The sequence below is a fragment of the Amblyomma mixtum genome, chromosome 1, assembly GCF_055824585.1.
Source record: "Amblyomma mixtum isolate Tamu chromosome 1, ASM5582458v1, whole genome shotgun sequence".
Lineage (NCBI taxonomy): Eukaryota > Metazoa > Arthropoda > Arachnida > Ixodida > Ixodidae > Amblyomma > Amblyomma mixtum.
Genome location: NC_143012.1, coordinates 55,088,111 through 55,113,705, shown reverse-complemented (window position 1 = coordinate 55,113,705; position 25,595 = coordinate 55,088,111). Strand labels below are relative to the sequence as shown.

General features: G+C 44.1%; 1 protein-coding gene across 1 annotated transcript in view; it reads left to right on the top strand.

Annotated features, from left to right (window-relative positions):
- Nucleotides 1–25,595, top strand: part of LOC149366334 (receptor-type tyrosine-protein phosphatase T-like) — a 102,671-nt gene that overhangs the window by 43,755 nt on the left and 33,321 nt on the right. The window contains exons 17-24 of the mRNA XM_089570319.1: nt 4,872–5,076; nt 7,616–7,722; nt 10,352–10,556; nt 14,247–14,343; nt 15,452–15,701; nt 18,869–18,908; nt 19,016–19,121; nt 23,988–24,067. Of these exons, the coding sequence (XP_089426445.1) occupies nt 4,872–5,076; nt 7,616–7,722; nt 10,352–10,556; nt 14,247–14,343; nt 15,452–15,701; nt 18,869–18,908; nt 19,016–19,121; nt 23,988–24,067 (1,090 nt within the window). The remainder of the gene's footprint in view (nt 1–4,871; nt 5,077–7,615; nt 7,723–10,351; nt 10,557–14,246; nt 14,344–15,451; nt 15,702–18,868; nt 18,909–19,015; nt 19,122–23,987; nt 24,068–25,595) is intronic.

The window sequence follows — 25,595 nt, the reverse complement described above, 5'->3', positions numbered from 1 at the left end:
AGGACAAAACAGTGTTGCTAGAACCAATGGTTCTAGAAACACTGGAACACGAGAAGCCACGAAGCACTGAGGCGCAGCCAATGCATGCTCAAATCTCCTTGACGTCGCCAGATGGCGCCACGTATCCGGCAGCTATAGGGTGCCTCGATGCCAGCGCCGCCGTTCAGGGTGGAGACAACATCGCGGGCGCCGCCATATTGAATCACACGGGATCAGCTGCGCTAGCGGGTGAAACGGGAGTGCTTTTGACTAGCACAGTCTTTTTCATCAACATCGCACTGCGTATCTTTTCATCCATAACAGCCATTTTAACATCCAACGGTCGAAGACGTAATTGCATGACTTAATTTTACAGCCCCAGGTGGTCGAGGTTGAACATCTACTGTTCAGTCTGTTGCTTTGAAAAACGCGCTAATATTTTAAAGATCTGTTGCCGGGCAGGTGCCGCTGCTACATGCGGATAGAAGAAATTGCTGCCTCTGTTTTTTCCATGATATTTTGGATTTTAATTCCCAAGTTCTGTTAACGCCCGCGTGTCGTCAGCCGCCCGAGCGCTGCGGCTGTTTCCGTTTCTTCTGCTCGTAAAAACTGGTGTCTGCCTGCTTTCTAATCTTTCAAATGGTAACTGCGAGTTGCTCGCCCGTTTATTCCTCACAAGGGCGCAATTACATCTGCTTATGGTGCGGGCGCTGGTATATACAAATTATGCCGCCGTACACCGACGTTGCCACTGCTCCTGCGTTTTCTTTCTCGAGGCCAAAGAAAACGAATCACCCCTCGTTGGCGATAGCATAAAGGATTAGTGGAAGTTTCTCACTCGTTTAATTTTTATGTTCTTGCGTGGGCTCGCATGCACACTTCGCTTGCGCCATGGACATATGCACCGGTTGCTCTCCTGCGATTCCTCAGTTTCTGAAACACAATTCTACACATATTTTTTCATATTTATTTTATTCAAGCCAATCGGTATTCATTAATAAACCATGCATGTAAGTCTGCTCAAAGAAGGGTGGATTTTAGTCATTAAAAAACTGCAGTAATTCTGAAAATTTTAAATTCAAAATCGAATTAATCGACATTGAAAAGTCACGTTTTTGGAAAAAAATCGACCATGGAGGGTTTTGCTAAAAAAAACGCGGTTTTTAACGTTGGCTGTCCGTGTATTTCCTATTCTGTCTACAAAATTGTGTGCTGATGGGTTAGGCTGTTGGAAAAATAACCCCTACGTAAAAGTTGATCTTTATTACTGTTGAAGACGAATAAATAACATAGCTTTTCAGCCTACCCTCTTACCTAGGGTACAGAGAACAAAACAAAAGACAATGCAAATTATTCATTTAATGCCAACTGTAATTGCAGGCCATGAAAAAAACACGAACTACAATATAAGTAAGCAAGACATTGGGACAGAAAAGTGGGGCATGTACCATCAGCAACGAATGAAACGCGAACAAGTAAACTGAGATGCCCACAAAAGAAGACCCACATTTTAGTTCTCGGAAAGGAAATACAAGATAGGTTGCTTAACACCTCTGAAGAAGAGTTTTCGCGTCTTCGATGTTAAATTAACCTGAGCCAGTATTGAGCTTCGCCTGACTAGGAGCATCTTGTTTGGCTGTTCGTTGCCTAATTGTGATATTCGCATTTCATTTCTTGCTGATAGTACCTTGGGGTGTAACCTTAAAGGAAAACATAAAAGCAAAGCATGAAAAAAGGCTCAAACCACGAAATAACTCAACAAGACTTAGGGGAAAAATGTTGTGCACAGTGTGGTGTAACCTTCGCCGCAAACATGAAAACAAAGTAGGAAAAAAAAAGATTCAAACCACGAAATAGCAGAACGAGACAGAGTGGTAAAAAGCACAGTGAGGTGTAACTTTTAAAGCAATGTACTCTAGGGCTGATCCCGCTTTACTTGAACTTCCCATTTTTTCCTTCGCTCGGAGTCTCGGGGGAAGCGAAAAGAGCGTAGGCCTTTACGCGTTGACCCGGCGCACATTGGCACACAACAATCCGTCATGCCACCTCGGTGGACTTGACAAGTTCCTCAGTTCAAGCAAATAAAGCGATCGTCCGCAGCCGCTGGGCTTCGAAAAACGGAAGCTCAGCTGCTTGCACCAAGCAACCGACACCAACCCGACCGACCGCTGTGATTCAAAATGGCGCCGCAGGCTGAGAGAGGCGGCCATGGAGGAAGAAAAAACTAGGAGGGAGCATGACGTCACAATCTTGAAGCCTAGTCATAAAAAATATAATGGAAAGAATCATGGGAAATAGGCCCTCACGTGACAAGGCAGCGGTAGCTCTTAGCCGGATTTCGGTTTCGGTTTCGTTCTCTCGCTCTACGAGCAACTGCGTGACCATTTGCTTGTGTTCACTGACGGCTCCGTGGAGAGCACAAACTGCTCGCTCGCCGCAGCGGCCACCATCCCCGAGCGACGCGTGCGCTGACTGCGGCGCAGTGGAGACATTGGAGAACATGTTCCTTCGCTGTGTCGCTTCTGCAGTGCCGCGTCGCGAGATTCTCGCGGCCTACAGGGCGCTGGGAATCATCCCGGACAGTCTCGAAGCGCTCCAGTGGCCGCGCGGCAGTGCGCGCATCCGTGACAGAACAATGAGCCTCTGTGCGTTCATCGAGCAGGCGGATTGACTTCCCGCTTGCGCTTCGCCATGTAGTGCACGCGTGACACGAACGTTCCGTGGGTGCTACCTCGGACGGTACACGCGGCCGGGCGCCCCACCCCGGCCGCTAGTGCAGTGTGCCGCGCACGTGCGCGCGGCTACGTAGTACATACAGTTTACTTCTTTTTGTAAGTGATTGTGCGCAGTGGCCGAGAGACCCCGCGCAGGGGCAGACGTAAAGCCGCCGGCACTCTCTCGAAAGCGAGAGAAATACTTCACTGCTGCATTTCATGTCGGAACCGCGTATGTGCGCGGGCGTATTCGGCGCGACTTGTGCCTCGAGAATAGCGGAGAACGGCGGGCCCATCGGGGGGCCGAAGTCCGCCTGCCCGAGAAACAGAATCTTGCGCAGCGCGCCGGAGCGCTCATTAAAACACGTCCGTGCGCCGTGAGCGCTTTGGAAGCCACTGCGCCCTTTTTTAGAGGCTCGTTTTCTTCGCCTACTCTCGAGTTCTCCGCTTATAGCATGCGCTGAAATAAACGCTCCGTGTGTGTTTATAACGACGAAAGGAATTCCTCTCTATTCTCTTTATGAACCACAGTTGAACAGTGACGAGGTCGCGGCCGCACCCTTTGATGAAAAGTTTACCTGCAGTTTTCTACAGTGCACCCAAAAACTGGAGAGTGTAATCAACAGAAGTGTTGAGACGCGGAGCCTTCAGACAACCTCGAGCTCGGTACGCATTCCGCGAAAGCTGCAACACAGGCGCTGCGCTTCTGCGCTACATCGGAGCACGGGCGTTCACTAAAAAGCACCGCTGGTTGGCAGTCTGGTAACTGTGGAGGGCCTATTTCCCAAGAGTCAGTGCTCAAAAGGGCCCTCGGCAGCGGCGTCAGAGGACGATGGCTTGCGGAGGCTGAGTGCACACTCTCCTAGTTTTTTTTTCCTCCATGGAGACGGCGTTGGAGCGGTCAAAGGATGGCACCACCTTGAACGGCGGCGCTGGCATCGAGGCGCCCTAGGCAGCTACGCGCGCGCCTGCAGCATCGGGACCAATCAGCGCCTGCTCTCCGGCAGTAGGCGGGCTCCCGGTATTCCGCTAGCGGTAACGAGGTACACGGTATGCTAAAGGTGTCTATTTGCTAGAACTGCGTTGACGACTTCGAGAACAGGATCAATCGTAACGTTGGCAAAACGCCGGTGCAAACGTAAACGAAGCGACGGTAGCGACGGCCGCAATAGCCAATAGATGCTTTCAACGTGCTGTCGGCGGTAGCTTTCTTTTCGGCTGCTGCCAGGCCGCACTGCTGGCCGTCAGAAATCAGGGAGTCTGCGTTACGTCATGTGCACGTCATATTTCACGTCACTTAGTCCTGTGTCGTCATAGGAGAATCCCAAGTTTGAATTAGAGCGGCGGGAAAAACTTTTTCAACTTCGAATCCAAATTTCTTAGAAATAAATGCTTCTTTCGCTGCCTGCCAAGTGGCAACAAAGCCATGAAATGCCGAATTATCGGATTTTGCTGTAAAAAAAAAATGTCGATAGAGCTCTCCTCACTGTCCCTTTAAGTTCAGGAAGGCGAAAGCCGTTTGCGACTCATTGCACTGATTTGAATTTGTCGCGCTTGAATTCATTGCACAACAGAGGAGAGGAGCGTGGCGAGAGGAAGCGGTTGTGTCACGCTCCGCATGAGCAGCGCATCGACAGTTGTTGCTTGGTGGCGTATCACAGTGCTTCGACGTCCTTTCGTCTGATGTGACGTCGTCATCCAGTTTTCCTCGTTTTTGAGCAATTGTTGTCGAAATTACAAATGTTTCGGTGATGTTATGTACTAATTACATTAATTACACATTTTTAAATCTAATTTACCCAAATCCGGGGTTTTTCCGCTCGTTCTGTGATAAATTTCACTGTGATGTGACGACTTCCGGTGGATGTGACTTCACACCGTTCTCGTCGCTATATCGACGTCTGCGCTATATCGACTCGTTTCGTTGTTTTCTTTGTGTGTTTCGCTATAATTGCCCATAATTAATTAACTATTCACTCTAAAGTCATCAAACTGAGCGCCGGGGTTACAATTTTTCCCGTCTATCTGGGCGCTACCATTCGTTTTAGAGGCTTTCGCTTTAGTAAACGTTTTGTCTACTCTGGCACAGTACCTATTTAAAGATCAGTAGCTTGATGGCCGAGGTTTTACGTATGCGCACCTGCGCTGTCTCATACCTGTTTTCTGTCTTCCTTGCAGGTTACCTCATCTCTCTCGCACTCCTTTAACACAATGCTGACCAACTCTTGGCAGCCACAGTCAGTGGTGCTCAATATCTCAGACAAGCCGGAGTTTTACTTGCGAGGCCTCTTTCCGGGCTCTACGTACATGGTATGCGTCCAGGCCAGCACGAGCGCGGGATTTGGAGACGCCAACTGTGAAAACTTCAGCACAAAAGCATCGCGTGAGTATTTCAAGCCGGCCCTCGACGTTAAGCCTTGTATCAGCAATACAACCAACTCCCCGCCCGAACCCAACCCCCATACCCGTCACTAAGAGATATCTGAACGTATAAACAAAACAGTTAATTTAACCTGGATCTTAGTTTAATCAGCAGCGCAACCACCACTGAATCAAGTTTTGTGCTGCGGCATACCAATTCCATGTTCCTAACTCGGATTGCTTCCATTCACATTGGACCTTTTTGACATCGGATCTCATCGTAAATTTAGCGCAAAAATGTACTGCGCCTCGCCTTCTGCTAAATCAGTGTACATTACTGAAAGATAGCTGCCATAGTGCTTCTAGTGCTTTTCACTCATCTGTAAACTGGACTGAAAGAGTGCCAAGCATTGTTGTGTACTGTGCGTGAAGAAATAAGGTGGTGATTTCAATGTGTCTCCTCTGCCTCGAATCGAATCACCACCATTAGGGCGCGAGCCCGTCTTGGCACCTATCTGAGTCCGAATTTTGAGCCTTTTATGATCAGTTTCTTTCTATCCAACCACAGATCACAGAGCTACAGGGAAATAGTCATCTTTTTTCTTTGCATCGAAACAGGAAGCTGGTCATGTAGTGAAGTGCTTGTTTCTGATTTTAGGCTTTGGGCGGTGCAGCTAACGGGTGCGAAATAATTTCTACCGCATACAAGACTAACGCTTCACACCGTTCTTATAGCTTAATAGTAGCCTGAAACGCTTTCCATTCTTATACTCAGCAAACTTTCTGAAATGATACCTCAAAACCACAGTACAACCAATGCTCCAAATTCACAAAGTGACATTATAACTTTGCCAGAAGAGTTCAAGTTTGAGCTTTATTCTGGCCACTCCACATGGTAAACATACGCAAACTGAAGGGAGCAAGTGCTCTTAATTCTCGGGCTAATAAAGCTGTTCCTTGCAAGCATTAGGTAGCGAAGGTAATTGTGGTACTCTTTTAAATGTTATCTCCGTGCTCAGTGATTGCCTTACTGCTTTCAAGCATTTCATGTAGCACTCGCAATTCCGGATACTACATTCTTTTTATACTATTCTAAATCACCTAACAGGAATTTCATTATTACTGACCATAGCTTAATCGAGTAAAAATCTGCGCAGTGCCGGTGGCCATTTACATCTTGTTGAATTGCTGAATTGGTGTGCGCTCAATAATTTTGGTTACCAGTTCTTCGCTCGTAAATTCCTATTCATTCCCTACATCGGACATCACCAGATAAGTGCATCGTATTATACCCAAGAAAACTGCGCATTCTCAGTTGATTGAAACACTTAGCGCGCAAACGCACGACGAATGAAGAAAGGAGGGTCGAGCACTGACCCAAAGCGTTTAGTTAATAGGACGAAAGCCCTAATCCGGACTTTAAGAGCCTAGTAAAATCATCTCTTACGTGTATGTGCCCAGCATATTGTTGTTGTTGTCTTCAAGAAGATAATGGTGAGTACGCACGGGGGAGGATTGCAATATATTAACACCGGTTTTCAGCTGCTTAACTCAGTTCGCAGTTCTGATGATAGTCAAAAAGAGCTCTGCTATCCTCTAAACCGAGAGCAAGTTAAGCAGTCTTTACCTCTTCACTCCCTGATGCTCGAATCTGCCACATTCCAGATATATGCCCGGTATTCATTTATTCAAGCAGCTTTGCCGCAAACTTCGCCTTCCGCTTATTTCTCATCGGGTGCGCTCTGTGATCATACGGACGCCGCTGAGCCAGCAAGCTCGTTCTAGCTAAACGACCATGCTCATGTTCGGTTATTAGTCAGCTTTAGACAACTCGTCATGTCTCAGTTTGTAGCAAATACAGGCGAAAGATACGGGCCAAATTTCGGGCGTAAATTTGCTCCGATCTGTCTTCGAATTTTTCATTTGTGCTTTCACTACACTTGCTACTTTCTTCACTACATAGTCGATCAGATGACCATCCGAAATCACTGTTCTAGAAGTGCGGTAGAAATGCCGTTAAAGAGCTTAGGTTTAGCGCTGTCTAGTTAGTACCTATCAGAGCATGTGTCAGATGAATTTTAGGAGCTACTCTGCATGTAAACAGTAAGTAGCTTGTAGAGCTGCTCTCCTCAGGTTCAAAATTTGCTCTATTGGCTTTAGAATTGGCTTCAGGGATCGCTGAGTAGAAGGGCATTATCCTGATATGCAGAAATTATTGGGTTTTGCTTGAATGCTGTTGACAACTCACTTTTCCTTAGATGGCACAGTCATTATCAGAGGAGGTTCTTGAGATAATGCGGCACCTCATCCAATAGGACCAATACATTTTGGTAATGTGGGTCCTATTCACATTGCATAAAAAAATTTAAAAAATGATCAGTATTTGAGCTGTGGAAGCCTGTGTTTATTAGAAACACTTCGATGTTCTTAGTTGTCTGAAGAATCGAAACAAATATATACATCACACAATCGGTATCTTTTATTTCGTGGTCGATGACGCGGTTTTCAAGTGCCAAGCTTTATTTTATATTTGAAACTCAAAACATATCCTGAATTTTCAGCACCGGAGGCTCCTGTAAACATTCAGTTTTTGGATCAGACTGAAGACAGTGTGAGGATACAGTGGGAACCTCCTTTTCGAACGAACGGTAATCTGACCAGCTACAAGGTGAGTTATGCACACTTTTTCTCCACATGATTAACCAATTTTCAGTGGCTCTTAATAGTCAACATGAAGCAAGGCCAAACATTACCCGCTGCCGGCATTACTATTGACAGCATATGCGGGAATAAAGTTGCCAGCAAATAAATAGTAGGCTCTTAAATTTGTCATCAAGATCAGGAAACACGCATCAAAAATAAGAAACTTATTTAGTTAGTTATTTCAAAATACTGCAGGCTTATGTGGCCCAAGCAGGAGGGGCGAACAACACACGAAAGAAATGAAAAAACAACACACAGCATCATTCGGCAATAACAAAAGGAAGATAAAAAGAACAGCATTAAAAATACCAAATAAGAAAACTTAACCAAGGAAATGTTCTTCCAAAGCGTTGCTAAAATTACTAGTTTGAAATAGGCCCCACCGTGGTGGCTCAGTGGTAACGGCGCTCGGCTGCTGACCCGAAAGATGGTGGTTCGATCCCGGCCACGGCGGCCAAAATTCTTTGGAGGCGAAATTCTAGAGGCCCGTGTGCTGTGCGATGTCAGGGCACGTTAAAGAACCCCAAGTGGTCGAAATTTCCGGAGCCCTTCACTACGGCGTCCCTTATGGCCTGAGTTGCTCTTGGAAGTTTCGAACAAGGGATCTGGGAGCAAGTTCCAATCGGAGATGGTTCGGGGGGAGAAGCTATACTTGAATAAATTTATTGGTGCAAAGATAGGCTGCAGTGTGTGTTCCTTAGTGCGAAACTTGAAACTTGTTACAAGTTTCAATAAATGAAACTTGTTGCAAGTTTCATTTATTGCGTGTCAAGGCTAGGTCGTTGTCATCAATAGTCATCGAATTCGTCAACTGGTTGGTGCGAAGCAACAAAGAATTCAGGCAGCCATCTTGACACCCTGGGCTGCGGCTCTCAGAACTGTTTTCAGTGTCGAATCAAACTACCAACTCAAACCAACTGGTTTGCGACATTTCATTATAAGCGAGTCGTGTGGTGGCGCCCAAAAGATCAGCAGGAATGCTTAAGATTTTTTTCTGCTGTCAACAGATTAATAGCAACACGAGAAGATTACAATTTTTATGGGTTTTTTTACATGTTCATACTCTTCGAAGCTGTTTCGATCGGCGATCAGTGAAGTTGTGGAGGCACTAGAATCAAATTTAAATTCGGGCATATGCTTCAGTCCCACTCCAATGTTTTCGAACCAAATGATAATAAAGATTCCCGCGTAACCACCGGAAACTGGGATTACACAAGAATTCCTTTGTTGTGAGCGCTATTGGAAAATAAATCTACTAATTTGGAAATTCCACTATTAGGCTTAAGTGGAAGCGAACACTAACTTTTCATAGGAAGGTTCTCGCCCGGAATTACAAAAAATAGCTGTTTAGGCTTCGACAAATCGGATCATGGTACGTATGTGCTCTCGTAACTGGCAACCGGCTAGAACAAGGTGCTGAACCAGAATCTTTCCTCAGTTATGGTATAAATATCTAGAGCGTCGGAATTTGTTCGGTGTAGGTCATTTCTAAAAGGTAATAGGGGAATCCTTTACTGCAATGTGCGTGCTCCTATCTGGCCAAACTTTCCCTTATATATTTGTTGAAGCCAGATATGTTGCAACCCGAGTGGTATGTTCTCAGTCCCAATCACTCTAGAAAACTATCCAACACTGGGGCTATACCTCGAGCTTTGATCACTATGAACTTGCAAGCGACAGCTGTTTACTCTTTTTCAAGCTGTTGTCATTCTTAAACAGACCAGCTAATATTTGCAGTTTCCGAGAAAAAAGAACAGACCAACAAATTTATACTGGTTAAAAAAAAAGTCAAAGAAGGCGTTTGACCAACAATACTGCTGACTGCTAGCCAATACTTGACGAAGCTGTAAGTTGAATCTGACAGCATTTGGATTACTTTCATCCATTTTGTTGTGAAATGAAGTACCGCTATGTTGAAAAGGCTAGTTTTGCACAGAACCACATGAGCGTCTCTACTCCGCCTTAAATACCTCGGAAAACTAAGGAAGAAACACTTTATTAAGTTTTATAAAGAACGCATTCCTTTACACCCTGCGTTGCTCTTAGGTGAAAATGCCATTGTTAACCCGTCTTGGGGTTTTATCTTTTTAAGAGAAGCAGGTCTTCTTGAGAAACTGTAAATTTTAATCCACCATTTCGCTTTTTATATAATACACTTCAGCCTTGTTCTCATCCTCAAGAAGAAGTCTGAGGAATTTATTTGATTGGCTGGGAACCTCAATTTCCTTGCCTAGCCAAGGACCGCTGATGAGGTTATCCGGCCTCCTTAAAAGCTTTTACTTGTAGATAGTTCTAAAATTTCTTCTCTCTCTTATTACTCGGTACAAGAAACTTTATACCCTGTACACTATTTTTCACATAACAGCACAAATCTGCATAAAAGAAATATCCTATACCTTGAGCTTGGCGCATGATAGCCTTAGCTGCTTATGCGCCATTAAACCCAACGCAACACAGAACACAACTTAAATGATCTAAATAAACGATTGGTCTACTCTGGCGCAGCACCTAATTAAAAATCAGTAGCTTAATGACCGAGGTTCTATGCATGCGCACCTGCGCTGTTTCATACCCGTTTTCTGTCTTCCACGCAGGTTACGTCATCTCTATCACACTCCTTTAACACAATGCTGACCAACTATTGGCGAAAACAGTCAGTGGTGCTCGATATCTCAGACAAGCCAGAGTTTTACCTGCGAGGACTCTTTCCGGGCTCTACGTACATGGTATGCGTTCAGGCCAGCACGAGCACGGGATTTGGAGACGCCATCTGCGACAACTTCAGCACAAAGGCATCGAGTGAGTATTTCAAGGCAGCCCTCGGATATTGCTACTTAAAGTAGCAATATCCCCCCCCCCCCCCCCCCCGCATCCCACACAAAGAAATATCTGAACATAGAAACAAAACAGGGGCTTTAACCTGGAGCTTAATATCATCAGCAGCGCATCTACCACTCAATGGAGCTCCGTGCTGCGACATACCAGTTCCATGTTCCTAACTCGGATTGCTTCCACACAAATTGAAATTTTGGCATCGGACCTCAGGATAAATCGAGCGCGAAATGTAGTGCGCCACGCCTTCGGCTAAATTTGTTTACATTACTGAGCGATCGATGCCATAGTGCTTCTACCGCTTTTCACTAATCTGTAAACTGGGCTGAAAGAGTTTCAGGCACTGATGTGTAGTGTGCGTGCAGATATCAGAGGGTGTTGACTTCGATGTTTCCCCTCTGCCTCAAACGAATCATCACCAGTAGGGCGCCAGCCCGTCTTGGCACCAGCCTGAGTGCGAACTCAGCCTTTTCTGATGATTCTTTTCTGGCCAACCATAGCCGACGCAGCTACAGGGAAAGAGCTATCTTTTTCCTTGCATCGAAACAAGAAGCAGGACATGCAGTGAAGCACTTCTTTCTGATTTCAGGCTTTGGGCGCTGCAGCTATTGGGTGCGAAATAATTTCTACTGGATGCAAGACCAACACTTCACGCCATTCTTATTGATTAACATTAGCCTGAAATGCTTTCCACTCTCATTATCAACAAAATTTGTGGAATATTGTCTGAAAATCAAAGTGAAGTCAAAGGTAAAACTTGCAAATTTGAGGTTAACTCTGGCCACTCCACATGGTAAAGATACGATTTGCTGATGCCCACTTTTGGGCGAACTGAAGGGAGCAAGTGCTATTCATGCTTGGGTTAATAAAGCTGGTTCTTTCTATCATTATGCAGGGAAGTTAATTCTTTAACTCGTCTAAATATCTTCACGCGCTTTAAATGCCTAACTTTTTTGAAGCCCAACATTCACGTAGCACTTGCTATTCCGTAAACTACATTCTTTTAATACCATTCTAAATCACTTATCGTTAACTTCATTATTATTGAGCACAGCTTAATCGAGCAAAAATGTGCACTGTGCCAGTGCCTGTTTATGTCTTGATGAAATGATGCACGCTATAATTTGTGCTGTCAGTTCTTCACTCACAATAACGTATTCATTTCCTCCGTGGGACTTCAGTCAAAAAGTACATCGTATTACTCTGAAGAAAACTGTGCATCTCAGTTTATAGAAACGCTTAGACCCAAACGCATGACAAGGGAACAAAGGCGGGTCGAGCGCTGACTAACAGCGTTTAGCTAATAGTGCGAAAGTACTAATTCGGACGTTCCGAACCTACAAAATCGTCTCTTGCGTGTAGTGGATAGCGCGAGCGCTTCATCCAGAGGCACTATCTGCTGATCGTCGTTTTCTACGACGTAGTAATCTGGTGCTTCTGCATCAAACAAAATCGTCCCTTGCGTTTCCGCAGCTGGCCTTGCACGAGCGCTCTGTTCCGCGTCACTGCCTGCTCATCGTCATCTACTTCGTAGCACTAATCCGAAGGTTCTGATCCGAGCAAAATTCTGTTGTGTGTCCGCTTAAAAAAGACAGAAAATTGAATCAGTCATGATGTTTGTGCCTCAGTTAAGTCATTCACGTATCTAAAGTCACTAAAAACAGTCTTTTACAAGAACAGAAATGCCCTTGTTTCTCCATAAATTTTTAGAGCGGGAGCTCTACACCTTCAGTGTGGATGAGACAATGACATTCAGTGCCTCACCAGGTCAAACCGAACTTATCTATGCCTTGGTATGGCCCAAGCAGTTGTAGTATGACGACATGATCATATTCGATTCAATTTAATTCAATTTATCTTTTTTTGCAGAAAAAATACATCCTGCAGAGGTTACATGACTAAAAGCTGTTAGTAAACCAGCTTGACTGGGCCCAGGAACCTCTATAATGGCAGTAGACGATGAGACGCACATAATTGGATGATTGTGATTTGACAATAATATTTAAGCAAAATGAAATTGTTAAGAGATATTAGTAACAAGTTTAACGTGAGTATATAAGTCAACTTGTACAGCCACACCAGGTACAAACTTGAACACAAGCTACAAATTGAACACTCAGTATGCTTAGGTAATAATAACAGTTTACAGAGGTACGTACAACCTAGCAATAAACAAAGCATGTTTTAAGCTCATTTAAGGTAACATTAGCTAAAGAAAGGTATTTGTCAAGAATAGACGGTAAGTTATGTTCTAGTGTTTGTAGTTTATAATTATTTCGAAAGTAGGGTATAAACCAGCGGTCGGTGTTGCGAGTGCAGATCTGGCTTGATGGGGATCTTAAATGTGCAGTATTTATTAAAAAATTCTTAAAGGCAGGAAAAGAATGGTAAAAGGAGCGAAAAATTTGAAAGACATACATATGCTCTGACTACAACCACTGGTTACCTGACCTTAATCCCTCACCTTTGTCTTGACAATTGATTTGATACAGTGGGCACCATGTCTACCATGACTATCAATGCCACACAATGTCAAACCGAACTTAACTGCAAGGTTGTATGACCCAAGCTATGGAAGTATAACCACGTGATCATATGACGATATCCAATTCGTACCTGACCTTGACCTTTGACCTTTGCCTTCACCCTTGAAATTTGATTTGAGACAGTGGAGACCATGCTTAACCGAACTTTCACTCATATATCCAGGTTCAAGCCACATTGCACCCCAGCCATTTTTTATCTGCTACTACTACAAAGAATATCGTGTACTATATAAAATTACAAACGGAAGCCGCTGCAGTGGCTGAGTGGTTTTGGTGCTGGGCTGCTGACCCGAGAGACGCGGGTTCGATCGCGGCCGCGGCAGTCGCACATCGATGGAGGCGAAATGCTGTGGGTCCGTGTACTGAGCAATGTCAGCGCACATTAATGAAGCCCTGGTGGTCGAAATTTCCAGACCCCTTCACTACAGCATCCCTCATAACCGGACTCGCTTTGGGACATTCAACCCTCATAAACCAAACCAAAATGACTAATAAATGGATTGGGTTACTTTCACCTTAGGCACTGCCTAAGCACCAGGTATATATCTTTAATTGTCCGCTCGTGCTCAGGGGATTTTTTTTTCGCAGAAAAGTTTGCACTGCCCTTCTAGAGCTATATTCTACAAGCTGTCCAACTTCCATTTTTCATGCGCCCATTTGGTACCCTGTCATTGGTCACTCAGATATATACCCGCGACTTTCAAGCATCTGTGCGAAGCGACCATTGGGTGGTTGGTGGCCGGACCTCCCCGTTGGCTTCCATGGGCCCCGAAATCCTGTCAATGGTGAGGAGCATCGCAGCGCTCTGTCAGCATCACGCGATCCGAACTGAAGAGTGGCTGCCATTGGTCGCGATGAAGTGCGGTCCCCAACCACGCAATAGCCTAGTCGATTCCCACGGACACTTGAAAACTGCGATCATACCTTAGTGACCAACGACAGATGACCAAATGGACACGAGATAGAAAATTAAAAATGGATAGCTTATAGAATACGGCCCCTGGTTGTCTCTCTAGTGCACGGTGATAGTATTGGCCATTTCTGTAGTTTTGCGACTATGAAGCTGTCATCGCAGGTGTGCCTATTAACAATACCGCTTGTTTATTTGCAGCGCCAGATGTTCAAGTTGAGCCTATGGTTGGGGCTATAGCCAATCAGACGGTCAATCTCGTCCTGAGCCCTGTTGACTTCATTAAAGGGCCAATTACGTATGTATAAATGACATTGTGCACAACAATAAACTATTATAGGGCACAAACTAGTAGATTTAATACATGCAGTAATTTTTTATTTGGCAAAAGGTTTATAGAATTAGATATAACGCTGATATGCAGACATAAGCCATTCTGCACAACACAGGAGCTCATAGTTCTTAGATCTTAAACTTTGGTGGCATTTATGTAAACAGCAAAGGGCAACACCGACATTTTGCCGTGTTGGTGAAGAAGCAAATGAAAAGGCCTAGTGGACGAGGTGCGATACAACGATACACAACGAAAAGCAACTAAGCGAAAGAGAAATGAACGCAAGAGAGCTAGGAGCCAAGGACCATCATGGCCTATACTTGAACTGTCAAACCCCCTCCTCGCCAAAAAGAAAAAAAAACGTGTGACAATAACAACAAAAATGTCAGTCGATTTCGCTAATTAGGCCAAAGGCACGTATGTACGCTAGCATGACGTGAGTAATCGGTTGGAACTAAGACCTACTAGGTGGTACCAGGCTACCACCGATAATTACCACCCCAACTTCCGTTTAGCCACTGTGCAAGCATTATGCAAGCGGGCTTCCAAATGCAGGGAATGGCCTCTATAAGTGCTTGCGGGCTAAAAGGATGGAGTAGCTAGAGCCATGTCAGTGATTGCCAGCACTCTGATGTCGTAAAAAACAAAATCCTAAAACAGCTCCAAATACAATAATCTTTAAGGCGTTTGATAAATAATAAAGGACAAATTTTTTGAAGTTTTACTCAATCTTTAATGGTTTTATGTCAGGGATTCCAAACGACAGGGGTCATCACGTGAGACTTCTATCACATAGAACTGCTGTTTAGGGCCTGTGCTGCGGCTCGAGCTTGGGTGTTGCGTCCTGCTAGCTCTATTCGATGTGTATGAACACATCATCTGTTTTTTAAGATGCTAGCGTTGTCGATTGACGTAAATAAGTAAAATTGTACGCCTGAAGTTAAGAAAACAAAATAAGGTATGAGTTATAATTACCGATTCCCACTTCACCAATGAGGCTTATTCTTCTCCTCTTTCATTCGTCACCTCTAAAATATATTTCCGTTTCATTTCTTTCTTTATTTTGATTTAGTGGCTACTACGTTCTTGTTGTCCGCGAAGAGAGCTCCATTCCCACTCCTGTGAAGCTAGTCAACTACAGCACGGCTGAAGATATGCGCCTCGGGTACTACGTGGCTGCCCACCTGAGCCCTCGCCAACTGAAAGACACCGTTGAATTTGTGGTCGGCAGTGGCAACGTTGTCGGCGGCTTCGAGAACCCGCCCCTGACTGATGCCACACCGTACCGGTTTGGGCTTCTTGCGGAGACAAACTTTTCAGGGGTGAGTGGTGCATCGACCGGCAGTTGATGGCAGGAGTGACTATATTCAGCTTCATGCATCAGGTGCAACGATGTGGTACGTACGGCAGTTGTCCGGGTGAAGAAATGAAGGGTGAGGCGGTATTGCATGCCTGTTTTCTGGCATTATGTCTCAGCTACAAGGAAGCAGCGGTGTGACGTCAGCGGTATGAGAGCATTTAATGGAGCTCATGACAAATCTATCATGTAATAAACCTGCAGGCTCAGCATTTAATATTTTTCACTCATGTCTAGTAACGAACTACTTTTTAATCGCTGATGTAGGCAGCGCAAACAAGAGTGCTAGTTTTGAATGCGTTGCACCTGATACATGATAGAGTATACGATGTGGGAGCTATCTATATGGTCGCATTTATGTTGCGATTACGTGCTGCATTTGAGTCGTAACAACGTCGAAGTGTTTCAAATATCAATACATATCATAGGAAGAAAATGAGATTAGCTAGCGAGAATACACAAGGTTTATTGTACTCCAGTCTTGATTTGATCACTGACTATAAACCAATGAACACAAGTTCAACGAAAGGGTGCAAAGAAAGGAGGCGGAAGAAAATAAGAAACCGCACATACAGCCTTTGTGAGCTAGATAATGAAGGCATGATCGAGCGAGAACGCCTCACATATGTAATTTGTCTCCATGCCACCTACTGATGACGAACTGCATCATAGACCACGACAAAGTAATTGCTGCAAAATGAGAATGTTTTTTATCTTTCTGTGAAATGTTTATTTGTGCTATACTCTGCTTAAAATTTGCGAGTGAACTCATGCAGTTTCTTTGCACTTTCCTTATGTTAGAAAAGTCAGTGTTACTGCATCTAGGAGACCTGAGACAAACTACAGAGAATGTTTACTACCTTCGAATTGGAGTGAAAGCGCAGATTTGTGCTCCGTAGAAAACGACATTGAGCCGGCAGTGCCACGGGACGAAGCAGATGGAAGTTGATGAAAACGACGCTCTCCAATGCACAGCGCGACTGTGCGATGCCTATCAGCTGCCGCCTGCGTCTTGGCCAATCCCCCGCAGTGGGTACGCGCCATTATCTAGAGGACAACAACAACAACACTTTAACACGAGACGTATTGGCTGCAGCGATAGCCTAACATTAAGGAAGATCTAGCATTAAGGAAGATCTGTTCAAGAATCCGTGGTACCGACTCCCAGTCATGGATATTGATTCTTTTTCTTTCATGGTTTTACCTCTATCTTAGCTGAAGGTCAAATTTACACAGTCTTCGACTGAAGCCCGAGGTCCCGTAGTGAATATTTCGCTTCAAAACATGCAAGCACAATGGGAGAAAGCATAAGACCAAAGGCACTTCTAGTCTAAGCTCTCTTGTAATCACTCTAACAGTTTTCAGGAGATGTTTAGCTCATGGAGTTAGATATACAGGGCCGCCGACTCCACTGGTATCAGTGGCTCCGTTCTGCTACATCGGAGAGTGCTTCACCGGAGAGAGCTTGGTGGGGTATCTCGTAGATGGCGCTCGGATGTGAGAATTGCACTGGTACAGCACTTCTGCCACACAGCTGCTCTGACTGTGCCGGTTTCGGTGGTGCGGTTGCTTCCTCCTCTTTATTTTGCAGACATCAAAATGCGTCGTGTTATGCATTGCTGTTGTATGGTGCTCCACTGGCGCCGTCAACTTCATCGCCGCGTTTGTCGCTTACTTCTTCTGCTTCCACGGCTGGTCTCGAGGGGAGCGCATGCTCGCGCTCTACCTAAGTCCGGCCGTAGTGCTTCATACAGCTGACCTGCCGCTTTGCGCTCGTTCCTGTATGCGCACGCTGCACATGCAGACGAAATTCGCGTCTCTCCTTTCAGTCTTTCCTTTCGAATTACAAAACTTTGCTGTCCTTAATTCTGTTTTAAAGTACGTCATTTTCAGGTGTGCCTATTGGATCGTTCAAGTTAAGGGCAGTTATGAAAAATTTGCAGTTTGTTCGTCTGCCTCAAAATATAGACCTACGTATAGTAAAACGTCTACCAAAGATATGGCCTTAGGTGTCATATTTTAAATTGATGGTTGATGTTGTTCCTCCTCCCCCAAAATTTTTAAACCTAATCTAGTCTTTTCTCTCTATGTAATACATACAGGCGCAGCACAATCGTGCTCAGACTCGTGCACTAGTATAGGGCATCCCGCGAGGTGACGTCATGGCCATGTGTGTACGACGTGACGTTGTGCAGGAGGTCGTCAGCTGTTCATAAGGCTTGCGCTATAGAGCCCACCAGGGAGAGAGAGAGAAGATACGGCACCTGCAGGTGATGGAAGGTGATAATGTAAAACAAGGCATTGCAGTTACTCAATTTCGAGAACGTAAACTTCGTCACTTTATTCCTTTATTGCTTAAAAGGCCTACTTTGGGAGAAAGACTTTGTGCGCAGTTAGCCATGCCTTCTATAATTGCATCGGTTCTCTGTGAAAGATTTATGCTTACTTTTTTGGGATGCAGTTAAGGTGCACATCTGTGACTGATATTTTTAAATTGAAAACGAAGTGTTAAAAACATGCTCCCATGATAAAACTATTCTCACTGAAATGGCAGTCAGGGAGAAAGCTCTTTTAATGCGGAAGCATTATTATCACTGATTGGCAAATGAAGCCCAACATTGTTGTTCAGACACAACAGGCTGAAAACTCCAATGACGTCGTCATTGTTCCAGATTCATGGCTCAGAATTAGGTCGGTGACATAACATTACAAGTTGAGTCAGTAAAAGAGGGCTCAATGTATTCATGAACACCCAAAGACCTTGATATCAAAGGCCTATAGGGTGAAAGCCTTTGACCTAAAGGCCTCTGATATATTAGTGGTAGTGGCTACTTGTAATAAGAGGTAAACAAATATAATTCAATAGAGACAAACAATGAGAGAGAAACGCTTTCGAATTCGCAGCATGCATATTGTCTTAAGCACCCCCCGTAATTTTATTGCAATGTGTGCTCTGGAAGGAATAGCTGCGTAGAATATGCTGGAGCTATATTTCATTACGTCCAGACGAGGGCTGCCTTACTGCCAGAGAGTGTGGAAGGTCGGCGCTCCGAACTTGATTTCGCATTGTCGAATATAAAACATTGATTTGATGAGTGCTGAGGATATTTATTTCTTATCTTGCACTTACAGGAAGTTCTTTATGGGTACAGGTTGACAGCACCGGTTATAGGTAAGCGCTTGCCTCTTATGCTGATGTCTAAGCTTTATTCAGACACGACAAAAATTTCCAATCGAATTAATAAATATGCAATGAAATATTATTCTCCCTTTGTGCAGTGAACGGAAGCGCCAACACAGCGGGCAATGGTGTCATTATCGGAGCCATATTGGGGATTCTTACCCTAATTTTGGCAGCTATGGCTCTAACATATTATTACATGAGGTAAGTGTTCTTTCACTGAGCGCAAATTAGTCCAGCATGCATGTTTGCATACAAAATAATATTGCCATGAATTTGTTCATTTTATGCTTAGAACACAGATGCGATGTAAATTTCGATGTTTTTGACAGAACCGAGCTGCTCACTACTGTTGAAAGCTAAAATATGAAGGCATTCAAAACTTTCAGAATAGACGGCCCAAAAAACAAGCAGTTTGGCGCATTGGAATGCGCATGCCCAAAACTAAGTGACGCCTTGTGTCTTTGTTTAGCACCAAGGGCGAACGCTATTTCTTCAAATTAGCTTACCTGCAATCCACTTTGCATTGAATAATAGTGCAGCGTCCGGCGGCTTTTGCTCAATGTGAAATTCACTTTTACTTTGCGCGTTGCGCAGGAAATACAAACGGCACCAAATACTTTTAATTAAGGCGGAAAGCTGGGCTAGTTGGTGTTTAGATTGAAAGGACTTAGTAGTAGCGCCTGTGTTGGCATCTTCCATGCTGTCGTCCCTGTTTTTTTGCCGCTACTACTATGTACTTTTAATTAGCTTTGCTTTGTCCTCATCGCTTCCTTAAAGTTGCAGAAAAACTGGACTTAAGGGACTGCATGTAAATATGGTGCGAGTCTTGGCCCAATGAAGTGTTTAGCGTGGGAATCATAAAACTAGAACTCGAGAAGGCGCAATCCGCTTGCATAGAAAGTACAGTCTCTATCAAAAGTTTAGAGCCCAGGGGGTGTGCTTCTAAGCCTTGTAGTGGGACTCCTGAAGCATTCGTGGCAGCCCTACCCGTTGGAGGAGGCAGGACCAGAAATTATCTTCAAGAAATTTGTAGCGCTGGAGATGAATTACTAACCACACAGTGTGGCTCAGAAGCAAACCCCCTGGGCACCAAACTTTTGACAAAGGCTGTACATTAGATTGCCAGGCAGATAGTGACGCATTGCACAGATTAAAGAGGAAGAAAGTGTTTGCAGAACAATTTTATTACCCGTTTAATTTAGGCCTGCTTTGGGATTGGAATCAACAGGCACACTTCAAGAAGTGTCTAAATGGTGGCTCTCTGTGAGCAATTTCTAAATAACCATTGTTTGCTGACCAGAAATCTTTTAACGGTTTTATTTGTAAGTACCGTGGTGCAATTGATGCTTGCAAGCCAGGCGCCTTCATAAGAAAAAAATCGTTTCCCGAGTCAGTTCCATGTACGGCGTATCAACTTGACATTAAATCTATTAAATCTGATTTTAGTCTTTAAGAAAAATTCATGAAGCTGGTCATGCCGGCCGAAGTTTCATGAAATAGGAAGGATTACTGTGTGCAGGCAGTGCTCTCATGGTTGAACTTGGTATTCCAAAAGGAGGTTTTCTGGAAAATAAACCAAAGCATAAATAGATTACTGTTACTGAAAGGTTAAGCAAAATTTTAAAGTGCAAGGTACTGTAAGTAAATATATTAATGAATCACATTATCAAGAGATTTTCATAATTTTGACGCATATTTTCTCCATCCTTGCTGCCACATACCAATGCCATTCTGAGACAAGATAAGATGACAAGTGTTTACAATGCATATAGCACACAGAACAAAACCAAGCTAGTAATCTACAATGTCACAGTGCTTACCATAGCTTGCACAGGTATGTTGCCTTCGGGTAGCAAAGGTCTGAAAAAAGATACAAAAATGCGACAGCAGGCATTTTTTCTGACTTGTTGCATGAAAAAAGAAAAACGCCGCACTTACGTTTCCCTAGATTACTGAAATAATAATAATTAAGATATATTTTGGAACAACAGGCTACGAAAGTTAAAAAAAATTGACTCTTGTAAAGGCACAAAGAAAATCGGTACGGGAAAATTTGCAATCAGGAGTATAAGGCCTGGAAGAATTTGAAAATCGACAGTTTAAGAGCTCTGCATGCATTAAGCAAGAACATCTCATTCGGAAGCTTCTTAAGAATTAGTGAAACATAACAGAGGCTGGTATTTTCCCTACATCTAATAGGAACTTTTGGCACTATAGTAGGATTGAACTCAAGAATGCAACAGTGAAAACCCCTCAAAAGATGCCCTCCAGCTAATGACATCGACTGGGTTTCATGACGTGGTAGTTAATAACATTTCACGTAGGTACATGACAGCAATCTGTGATTTTACGTTACAGAAAAACCGTGACATCTGACAAATTGGTCGATGCCACTGGATGGAAGGAATTATTTGAGGGGTATTCGCCACTGAATTCTTGAGTTGTATCAAATTATAAAAGCTGTTCACCAATCCAGAGGTGATGGGCAGGTATGTAAGGATTGCAGTGTTCCTTAGACTGTACATATATTTCATTACTACGGTTTCTGCAACGAATAGTTCAAGGTTAGGCATCTGTAGCTACGAGAGCTAGTTAGCATCTTCGACAACTCTTAAGCAGTAACCAACGGAGGTGAAAATATTTCTTGAAATGCAATGTATTTTGCTTAAAAACACTGCGAAAATAAAAAACAAGATACACTCTACTGAAAACAGCTTTGTACAAAAAGCTTTTTTTTATTTCAAGAACAATGTGTTTACAATGCCAGACACTACAGCTAATCCCACAGTCATCACATTCATACTGAAGGTCTGAAAAATTCAAGTGTGAGAGTAGGAATCCTTACCATACAGCTTTAAGCTACCTGATGACTCAGAGATTGGGCACAAGGCTTCTTCATTGAGAAAAGTTTTTGAGAAGTGGATTTCCAGAAAAGTATTTGTTTTTACATTGCTTCGCTAGGCAGTCATCTGAAACTTGTTGAATAGGTTCATGCATCCATCTCCCCACTTGATTCTAGTCTTCTGATTAAACGGCTTTGGCTAACAGCACAGTACAAAAAGAATTTTTTCCAAATAACTTTCATCCTACAAACTTTTATTCATCACTGTACAAGTACACTGCACTACAACCAGATACCCTCCACTGCACAGAGCAAAGTAAAAGAAAGTATCGACTATATGAGAGGGAGAGATTTGCACAGTCGTTCAAAGTTGCCTGTAGGCTGCTGCAGTGCTCTAGCCTGCAGTTGTACTCTGCTGTATAGGTCATAAGTCAGTCAAATCCATACTGCACGGTCAAGGAAATAAAATATGAGAGAGCAACCTGTGCTGCACTTTGTCAACATAACGTTTGACCTCGTGATAGAGTAAAACATGGCCTTTGTCGAAACAAACCTGCCCACAAGGTTCGGTGATGAAGCCCACAGCCAGCACTAAGAACATATCTGATGATCCACAGCTTCACAGAAGTAAGAAACAGAGGTCTGCTGATAGTCCAGGGACATGTACCTCTAGGTATGCCATACATGAACCTGCCATCTTGCTCAGCACTGAGTCCTATGGGCATGGACAGGTGTGACAAAGCGGCACCAAAGCACTGCATGGTGGCATTGCAGTCAGTAAGCAGCGATAAGCGAATAGGTGAATAACGTTTGACTGAAGTTCACAAATAACACTTCAGCTTTCCAAACAATGCTACTGCACAGTATAGATTACTGTGCAGTAGATGGTTGAAAAACATCCATTCGGCAAGCCTAACATTGAAACAAGTCGATAAGCTATGAAGGTAGACGAATTTTACATTATTCTCAACTTCACTGCTCTTTCCGTGACATGGCATCATGGAATCAGTGCACAACGAACACTGTTCTGATATTATTCTTTTGATGCGTTGTTATATCGCAATTATAAACCTACGTACAACTGCCTGAAGATTCACAGCATGCATGTACACATCATCTCAACTTTTTTCGTAGTGTAGAGCAAGAGGCATGCGCGATGCACTGGCTTACAGAGTTTTGTGCTAGGCTCCCTAACTCGGGCAAACATGTTTGCGGTAGCTATCGCATCGTACTTGTAACTTCCGCACCAGCGCTAACAGGTTGTGCAACAGAGTATAATATGCTACAGCGCTTTGCTCATCCCACAACAACATCCTCAAAATAATCTTCAAGCACATTTACTTACTTGCACGTTATAACACCAGGCCGCTTCTTTCATCCAAAGCAACAAGGGGTACGGTGCAGTACGACATCGGAGCTTTTTCACGAGAGCTTCGGGTGCGGAAGAAAGTCTTGTCGACCGCATGGGTAATAAATCACATTTATAGAAGAACCAAGTAACCACAGAACAAACTGCATACTGTAGCAAAAATAGGCTGAAAGAAGCACAAGTTGACGAAAAACTACGCAAATACCGCGGCGGAACTGGAGGCTGACGGATTGCATTGGATTGACTTTTAGACCTGTCACTCTGCTGCGGCCGCTGGTAGGAGTTTAGTTATCATTTAAGGCCGTATGCGAGGCTTGGTTACCTCAGTGGATTGCGGAAGGAGAATAGGCACTGGTGGCAGAAAGTCACGCAGTTAGTTTAAATTCAGGTTCATTCATATCAGCACCATTTTCGAGTCATCCTAATTGATTAAACTAGATAATGAACTAATTGCCGGTATAGAAATTTGATCTGCTGAGTTTTGTCGTTTGAAAAATAGAATTTAATTTTTTTTATGTGAGGAAAACAAAATATGTACCTGATTTAGTAAGTTGAAATCCCTAGAGGGATATTCAAGGATACTCATCAGACATCCATCCGTGGATATCCGCCAGCCATCCGCTAACAAATGTCCCTCGGACATTCCACGAATATCAGTGGATGACTGGGTGGGTAGCAATGCAAAGATACGGTAAGCTTTTTCCGAGAATACAAGTCCCATAAACTTTTGAGAAGGATTTTGTTCGAACTTACACAGTTTGATATTCATGTAAGAGTAGTCGTTACATTTAGATGAAATTTTATTATTGCACTTTTTTCAAAAGCTGCACTATGGAACTTCAATTCTACCTTTCAGAAAGCGGCAAGCCGTTGCGTACCGGTCCAATGGTCCCACCAAGCGAAGCCTGAAGGAGCGAATTCCCAGGATTTCAAAATGTGCGTCAGTGTACCTTGTCATTTCAAACCACATGTGAACCTTTATTTCTATAACTACTCCGCTCCAAGATACTGTGAGACAAGAAATATAGCCAAACTTCAGTTGTAGAACCATTATATTTAATGCATATTATATGGAGTAAGAGTGGAAGCGCGACATATTGAATTTCATTGATTGATGTCGTAGAGATGTTCTCACTTTAAAGAAGGTTGTTTCTCTTAATTTATTACCCCGTTTTCGGGTTTTTCTTTCTTCATTATTCATATGATTTTCTGAAGGCTTTATAAATTTGCCTATGAGTTCTATGACTTTCGTGTAACATTTTGATCTGTGTGTTAGCAACCGACGGATTACTGGTGGGAAAACTGTACATAAAGATCTGTACATCTCTGTACATCTCTGTACATCTCTGTACATCTCTCCACCTGTCGTTTCTGTGGTGCTGATCGAGGGCGGGTTGTTGTAATTGTTGTGAATGGCAGTGTACCGTGGCGTCTGAGATCCACGCCAAAAATAGGTTTGGTTTGGTTTATTGGGGTTTAACGTCCCAAAGCGACTTAGTCTACGAGGGACGCCGTACTGAACGGCCCCGGAAATTTCGACCACTTGGGGTTCTTTAACCTGCACTGACATCGCACAGACATGGGCCTCCAGAATTTTGCCTCCATCGAAAATCATCCTCCGCGGCCGGGTTCGAACCCGCGTCTTTCGGATCAGCAGCCGAGCGCCCTCACCACGGAGCCACCGCGGCGGGGCCCAAAACTATGTGTCGAAACATGCACTCTAGATACCAAATCTGCTATTGATAACAACAGCCGCATTTTGTATCTTGCTCTTTTATAGTTTATAACCGCTCCCTTTAAGGCGAAAGTGGACTCTTTTAGAGCGCAGCTCTTTGGCGTCCGTTCCTGGGTTTCGCGTCGTCGTCGGCGTCGGCCTCGTAACCAGCTCCGCCCCCCTTTCATCCCCCCAGCGCTATCGGCGTCAGCGGCATCAGTCAGTCGCTGCTATCTCTTCCCTCCTCCCTTTATCGTGTTGTCCGCTTGCTGCGCGCGCTTCTGCCCCCATCGTTTGCCGCTGGGTGTACACGCCGCCCCCCTCCCCCCTCTTCCTGCGAGTCTCCGGTTGTCAAAGCGCCGGCTCGAACTTAATTCCTTTCTTCGCTCCTCCTCCAAAGCAACCCCTGTGCGGTGGCAATCAGAGAGCCAGATCGGTGGCGGCGGATCTGTATATGTGCACCGCCCGAGCCGAAATTGCGAATACGTGTGAAAAAGAAAAAAAAAATTCTGTGATAGCGCATACATGTGTTGCTCGATTTCTTTGCCTCAATCTATCGAAAAGGTGAAACAGCTTATTTGCTGCGCTCAAATTTCGCATTAGGAAGTAACGTAATCGTCGGTAATTTTTTAATCCTTGACAGGGTCCGCAACTTATATGAGGAAACTTCTCTTTGTTCTCAATGACCCTTAAGTAGTTGCAGCGGAACGAAATGCGAGCCTGTCTGCGTAAACTGGTGCATACCTTTCC